Source organism: Dendroctonus ponderosae, unplaced genomic scaffold (genome assembly GCF_020466585.1).
Source record: "Dendroctonus ponderosae isolate FM_Combo_2020 unplaced genomic scaffold, Dpon_F_20191213v2 Dpon_F_20191213_6, whole genome shotgun sequence".
Taxonomy (NCBI): domain Eukaryota; kingdom Metazoa; phylum Arthropoda; class Insecta; order Coleoptera; family Curculionidae; genus Dendroctonus; species Dendroctonus ponderosae.
In genome coordinates, this window is record NW_026018814.1 from 9,723,446 (window position 1) to 9,730,947 (window position 7,502).

The window sequence follows — 7,502 nt, forward strand, 5'->3', positions numbered from 1 at the left end:
CTTTTGTCATAGCTCTATCCGAAGGTATTTTATTAAATATTCAGGCATGTGTCTTCGGCTAGAGCTTTATGCAAGTCTGATCAGATCTGATAATCAGCTCCGGTCCATTCCCCCTCTGGAAGTTGAAATGCATTGGAAACTGAATATAATAAAAAATTGCACCATAAGAATGTCTGGGAAATAATTTTCAAGTACTCATATAGAGAAAGTTTTAAAAATTCCAGTAAAATGCATATATCCATTTTTCTTGCTGCAAAATCTGTCTCCGAAAGTATAGAATTTCCTGCCTTCAGATGCGTTACAAAGAGCTCTTTGCCACGACCGGTTTCCCTTCTAAGAGCTAACTTTAACCTGAAGGGTTCTTGGATGTCTTTTGTCCGGCACATCCCGATGCAAACCGAATGCTTAAGGGGAATCAGAAGTAAACTCAAATCTATTATTTACGACTTTTGGCAGAAGTTTATTGATATTTTGCCAATTGTAGAGCTTTAAGTTGTTTAACGCACATGAGCTGTTTAAAAGTCAAAAAATAAAGTTAGTTGACAACTTACACTGCTGAATAACGTATCATTCATCATCAAAGCGTATCATAACAATAACATATCATCAGCAAAGCACCTTATATTTTCAAATTAACAATAATCAAATCTGCTTGGAAAATTTTAATAAATAAATCAACCTGATTGAAAGCCCGAAATAAATCCAGATGTCGATATTATTTTACGTAAGAACTTACATACCTATATGTGCATAAAGTCGATTTTTCGTGAGAAATCCTAAAGAAAACAGCCGGAAATCCGTGTTCTCAAGGCGAGTTTCTCCGTTACGTGCACTGTTCGAATAAAAATTGATTAAATTTTTCCAGTTACTCGACTTCGCTTAAGTTTAGTTAAAGAGATCAGTTCAAGCTCAATGCATATTCATTCAACGCTTGCGGCTTGCATGGCATTTCATCAGTTGTAAAGATGAAGTTTAAAGTTAGATAATTTTTACTTTTAATCATTGACTGGACGATACGTCATAAAAAACATATTCATAAAAAAGACTTAAGTGTTAAAACTTTTAAGAAATTTACTTAAACTGTAAGGAAAAAAGAACTTATGCATGAGAAACTTTCATATACTTATTATATCAATGCGACTCAATTTATGACAACATAAATAAAGCACTTATTAGAGTTTAAATTTCAAATTTATAAACCCGAAATAAACATAAAAATATCGCAATTCGGGGCGCCAATTCATAATTCATTTAGTTTTAAACCGTTGTCATTTTACTGCTTAAAGTTTACTGTAGTCGATTCGAATTTTTGAAACCCCAGTCCCCCATCACTAACTTTTTCTTTGTACCGAAGATTTCGCTATAAACCGGAGATTTAACAGCTTATACAATGGCCTCCAAGGAAAGCCTTATCAAAATATGAATATACCGTTTAAGAAAATCGCGAGTTAAGTATGAAATATTAGGGTTTGGCCAGCTGGCTTTTCGATCCGGCGATATATTCCCTATAAGCCGCAGATTTCTATCTCCGGATACCGATATAACTTCACATTGAGATCGGTTTAGATTTTCCAAAGAAATAGACTTCAAACACGTCTACGCATACTCAATATAATTTGAAACGTGTGAATAGACTTTAGGTATGCAGCTGTATAATTCTCAGAAGTATAATTAATTTACACATTGTATCAAGTCAAAGCGATCAATTCTGTATAAGGAAAGTAGACGCCGAACGAACGGATATAAATAATCTAATCTTGAAGCTATTTACTTCCATTATCCTTATGTTTATTACTGGCTGATATAACGAATAAAAAACAATGCCACTATCACTATTACGCAGCATAATTCATATGATAAAATTGGCTGGCAGACAGCGCACAAATACAACATATTTTTTTCCTTGCGTTTTTAAATCAGCGCCAGTCGCGGAAAAGTTGCACATTTTTCTAAGAAAATGGGAATTGAAGAGATGAAAACTTACAAAACTCCATCAACTTCAGTCACGGGTGATTTATAGGATGAACCTTTAGGAATCCTGAATAATTTACTGTGAAATCCTGGAACGGAGCAAGCAATGTTCGAAACAAAGCTATGCACTTTACATAGATCTTGTGTAATCAGTTTCGCTCATTGGCAAGCATTTTACCCGTTACTTTTGCTGCGGTTTATTGTAATGGGCTTCCATGCAATTTGTTTCCGGTTAAGGTGAAATTTTTAAAAAGCGTTTTGGTGCGAAATTAAATTTATTTTCAGCTAAATTTCTGTGGACAGAGAGAATGACGATGAATATCGAAAAATAATTTCCATTTTTAAATCGCCAGTCATCTTTAGCTCAAGATGTTAATGTAAGACTTAAATCGATTATGTTTTCTTCAAATCTAGTTAAAACTGAGATGTCTATCTCTTATAAGATGCCTATTTGAAGTAAATAAAGTAAATAATAATATATGTCTAATATAACGAACGATCGACATGCTAGCAAAAGGTCCAAATATTTACCTTATTTAGATTTTGACTACCTAGAAGGAGAACGGCCGACATTCAATGAAGCTTTTTCTAGCAGAACGAATCTACTGAAGGCTTCTATTCTACTGATTTTTATCGTTTATCGTAGTATAAAGTGAGCAATATCTATTAATTCATAGAAATAAAAACTTTCGCAGATATTGACATTTATTTTTATTTATTCCATTCGTTATATTAACTTCACTTGACAGGATCTTGACAGAATCGACTTTTATCATTTTTATAATTGAATTGCTTTTATAATTTCGAGAGTTTCAATTTTTAAATATATATAAAGTTTCAACAATGGTGCTGACGCTTGAAAGATTTATTGGGAAAGTTGCAGTTGTAACGGGAGCTTCGGCTGGAATCGGAGCTGCAATTGTTGAAGAATTAGTCAAAAATGGACTAATTGTAAGTGATAATTACGCACTTGACTAAGGAGAGACAATACTATTATGTCTCCCTAGTCTTAGTTACTTAACTTTATCATGTATTTTAATTAACTTAATATATGCTGTAAAATTTTTGAAGTAAGTAAAATTTGAAGGTTGCTGGTCTCGCAAGGAGAATTAACAAAATCGAAAAAATTGCACATAAATTATCTGGACAAAAGGGAACTCTTTGCGCATTTAAATGCGACTTAACAGAAGAATCTCAAATTATCGCTACAGTCGAAGAAGTGATTGGGACCTTAGGACCAATCAGCATTCTGATTAATAATGCTGGACTTTCTCAGCACACATCTCTTTTACGAGGTGAAACAAAGAAATGGAAAACTGTCTTAGGTAAGCGTTCGCGTTGTAGCAATTCGCAACTTAATACCTACAGTATTCTTAAAATTCGGAAGTCACAGTAGCCACTGCTAATATTAAGAAAACAACCCACCAAAGTCTCCTTGTTAAACGCACCGAAAGGAACTTGTCAGGAAATAAGCGCGAAATTGATAAAGAATTGTTATAATTTCAAAAATGATATGCATAAAAGTATAATTATTCCCATATGAAATGAATTTCTAAAAACTTTGAAGAGAAAATGTAAAAGACAATAATTTCAAGAAAATTATCATCCCATACTGCAGGTCAATGTATTCTTATTGAAAGTAATAACACAACTTCGGACCTTTGATAAGTCTTGAAAAACAAATCGGAAATATAAAAATGTGCTTGAAATTTTTATACCTATCATCCCTAGTTATGGAAATTGTGCCAAAAATCTAACTAGCGAATTGAAGCAAAATAATTCACCTTTAATATTTTTTCAATTTAATACAGCGACTCATACTTAAAGTACTAACTTTATTCGAAATATTTAGCATCTGCATGACTGAAAATATGAATCCAATTACAATGCAGTCAGACATTAACCGTTTAAGTTAAAAACTATAGACACTCCGTGTAAGTTATTTTAAAATGCATATATGTTTTTTATTTATTTAAATAGTTGCTTTAATTGATCTATATTGTTACATTCTACAATATTTCCTAAAATTATTGGTCCTATTTATTATTAATTATTTCGAGCGAAATAAAGTTGTAAACCTTAGGCGACAAATAATTGGCAAAATCAATATTAATTTTTCTGTTACTTGGTTTTAGTTTTTCGTATAAGGTTTGTCAACATAATTCCGTATAGGGTAATTATTTGAAATAATTTTTTTATATGAAATAACCCATTTTTAGAACATTTATAAATCGTACAACAAAAATATCAACTGAATAGAGTAGCTTACGAATTTTTATATAATATTTTTGTTTTTTTTTTCATAATAAAATATGGTACCTTTTCATTTTGAAATTATATATTTTTCCAGTTATAGTATCAATGTAACTATAAAAACTGATGGGAAAAAGTAATGTAGAAACTATTTATTTTTTTCTGTTTTCGCCTTCGATGCATCGGTTGATTTTGTAGATCCAAGTTAGTTAATCAATATATTTACTTTTAAAAATATTGATTAGAATTTAATACTAGAATGGGTACCATTGCAATTCTGGTAAAACAATAATGCATATAATGAAAGTAAATTTTCTGTTATTTTAGACACAAATATACTCGGGCTCTGCATTGTGACTAGAGAAGTGGCCCAAAATATCATAGCAAATAAAACGGCAGGTCACATAATCCATATCAACAGCGTTCTTGGTCATGTTGTGCTGGATATTCCCGGATTAAACATGTATGGACCCACAAAATATGCCGTTACTTCTCTAGCCGAGACTTTGAGGTTGGAGATTAATAGGGAAAAATTACACGTTAAAGTTACTGTGAGTTGAAGATATAAATTATTGCATTTACCTTTCGGAAGCAATAGGAAAAGCTCAATTTAGACTATTTTTGCTGCAGAGCATTAGCCCTGGTTATGTAAAAACGGAGTTTCAAGATATAGCTGAGTTCGGAGAGCTGCCAATGCCAGCCCTTCATCCTGCAGATGTTGCCGATGCGGTTATTTACGCTTTATCAACACCCCCCCACGTAAATGTATGTAAATTACAGTTTTAATCCCATTAAGATGTAACGCTTTTAAAGTTGTTCCCTGCGGAAATGGTATGTTTTTTTCTGTTCATTATAGTGTTGTTTATTTTTAGGTATCTGAAGTGATCGTTCGAGCCGTAGGTTCGATTTGATTTGTGCTTTCAATGTACGAAATAATATCGTATATTAAACCGTACGTTTTCGATATTTGATTATTTTATTTTGTTTTCCTTTCCTTCTGATAATAGCGCATGCTTATTAAGCCAACATTTTCTAGACTTTCAACTCGCAGCCAATGTTCAAATAATATATGTTAATATTATATTTTTATTTGACGATTTATGCTATAGACAATTCTCTGAAAATAAATCCTGAAACTAAATATGTTACAAAAATTGAAATTGTTAACGCATTTTAAAGACGAAGTAATTATTATGTACAGTTCAATAAATATTGTAACAAGCATATTGCCTACTCTAACGATCTAACGGGCAACGCGGTCAAACAACTTACTAGCAAGTTTACGAGAATGTCAGGCCATAATTGAGCCTTTGCTAATATAACTGAATTAACACAGTTAATTTCAGTTCGATAGATGAAATTGGTTAGACAGGACATTAATTGTGGGACCCCGATACTTTTAGGCATATATTAGTTAAGTGATTTTAAACCCTAAGCAGGCCGCACTCTTAATWCGCATTATGAGATCGCATTATMTAAATTAGTTTATTGTCTAAATMGTTAATCATTAAGCATTGAAATTAACCCTGCCAGATGAAGTTTTGGATGAGGATCACTGTTTTTATTTTACATTTAAATTTGKAATAGTGAAAGTAATTTGAAATAAATAAATAAATTCATTATACAGCTGCTCAAAGGCAGAGTTCCAATTCTGTGTTTTAATTATACAAATGATTGAAACTTAATTTGTAGTGCGTTGCCTTTATCAAACAGTAAATCTGAAGGTTTCCCGAAATTGAATTGGCTTAGCAGAKAAATCGAAGACTTTCATATCACTGATGTGAAAGCCAATAACACTGCCCGAAAGATTTCACACACGAACAGTGATACGAGACGGGAAGAAATGGATTGCGGAAATTCGCCAGGCAAACATTCATCTGAATATGAAATAGTAACCATGAGCAATAAGATAAGTTGTTAACATGAAAATGCAAACGTTCCTCAAAAAATATTTTACAAAAGAAACATCAGGAAAGACGACAAGACATATTCGTCATGGGCGTTTGAGTATTTATTTATAGAAAAGGCCATTAAAAATACAATCGAAATTTGCTCGGAAAAAATCGATTCCTTGCGAAAGTAGAAAAAGTCCAAACATGATTTACGCCCTTTCATATTTGGAATTCTGCAATTTACTGCCATGAACTTGTAGGGAGAAGCAAGTTCTGGAATTTGAAATAATCCACGTAAAATGTCTTGACTTGCACTAACTGAATAACGGACTGGTAAATTCGCCCAAAAAATGCTTAAAGTGTTAATAAAAACTAGTTCATACTCTAATGACTTTAAATTTAATTGACACAAACAAAATGGGCTGAGATTGTAATMTTCCGCTTTTATATTAGATACCAAAAAATGAAACTTTGTCACACATTTTTAAGTTAAGTAGTAAGTAARGAAAAATGTCCGSATTTRTTTTTTTTAAGTATCACGTGAAGCTTGTRACATTTCAATAACACTCTGTGTAAAGAAAAGTTGACAGTTTTTGCCCCGAAATTGAATTTCACGTACTGTCGACAAAYAAAAATGCTCTAATATGGACAATGGGCCTTATTCACACCTCCTCTCGACAACGCCCTTTTACTGTTAAAGTGATAACTAAAGTTTCGAGCTTCACAACACGCACCATAGCAGTCTACCTTGATCTTCTCCTCTCCCTCTTCGTACAATTTTTCTGATACACGTTATTTTGATATTATTTGGTACCAAGGCATTTGGTAGGCCAAGACAATGATTTGTTAAATGAAATGAAACCTTCCAAACCCCTTCAAATGTCGATTTCCAGAAGCAAAATGAGGTAGAATTGCGTGTTCACGTGTATTCCTTAATAGCAACGCTTTGCGACTTTGGAGATTGCAACTGGTTCTGAACTTCCATTTATAATATGTGTGAAAAGAGGTAGTGGTCTGATGTATATAGTATACAACCAAGAGAGGCAATTTTCGTATGCGGTCAAGAACCAATCGCAAGAATGCGCCACTTTTCCGTTTTTGTGTGGTAAAGGTGGCCAAATAAGGGACAGATCTTTACCTGGGTTTTGAGTTGAGAGGATGTATATCGTAGGTTTTAAGGCAGCCCTCTACTCAAAATCAGGGACTCATTTGTAGTGTTGTTATTACGCGTGTATATTCCAACACAATATCATTAATTTTCAAAATTGGGTGTGGTGTGTCTTTAAATTGGTACTCATTGTTTAAAACTCCGAACCACCTGGCAATGGAGCATGGTCCTTGTTTCATTACGAGAATATAGATTTCTCAATTTTTGTCATCAATATT

The 7,502-nt window shown here is 32.8% G+C and overlaps 1 protein-coding gene across 1 annotated transcript; it reads left to right on the top strand.

Moving 5' to 3' along the window:
- The first annotated feature begins 2,700 nt into the window (after positions 1 to 2,700).
- LOC109544952 (farnesol dehydrogenase) lies at positions 2,701 to 5,190 on the top strand. Its single transcript, XM_019915378.2, has 5 exons — positions 2,701 to 2,922; positions 3,059 to 3,296; positions 4,552 to 4,775; positions 4,855 to 4,989; positions 5,097 to 5,190. Exons 1-5 carry the CDS (start codon positions 2,815 to 2,817, stop codon positions 5,133 to 5,135), a joined length of 744 nt encoding a protein of 247 aa, XP_019770937.1. The 5' UTR covers positions 2,701 to 2,814; the 3' UTR covers positions 5,136 to 5,190.
- Positions 5,191 to 7,502: the final 2,312 nt, after the last annotated feature.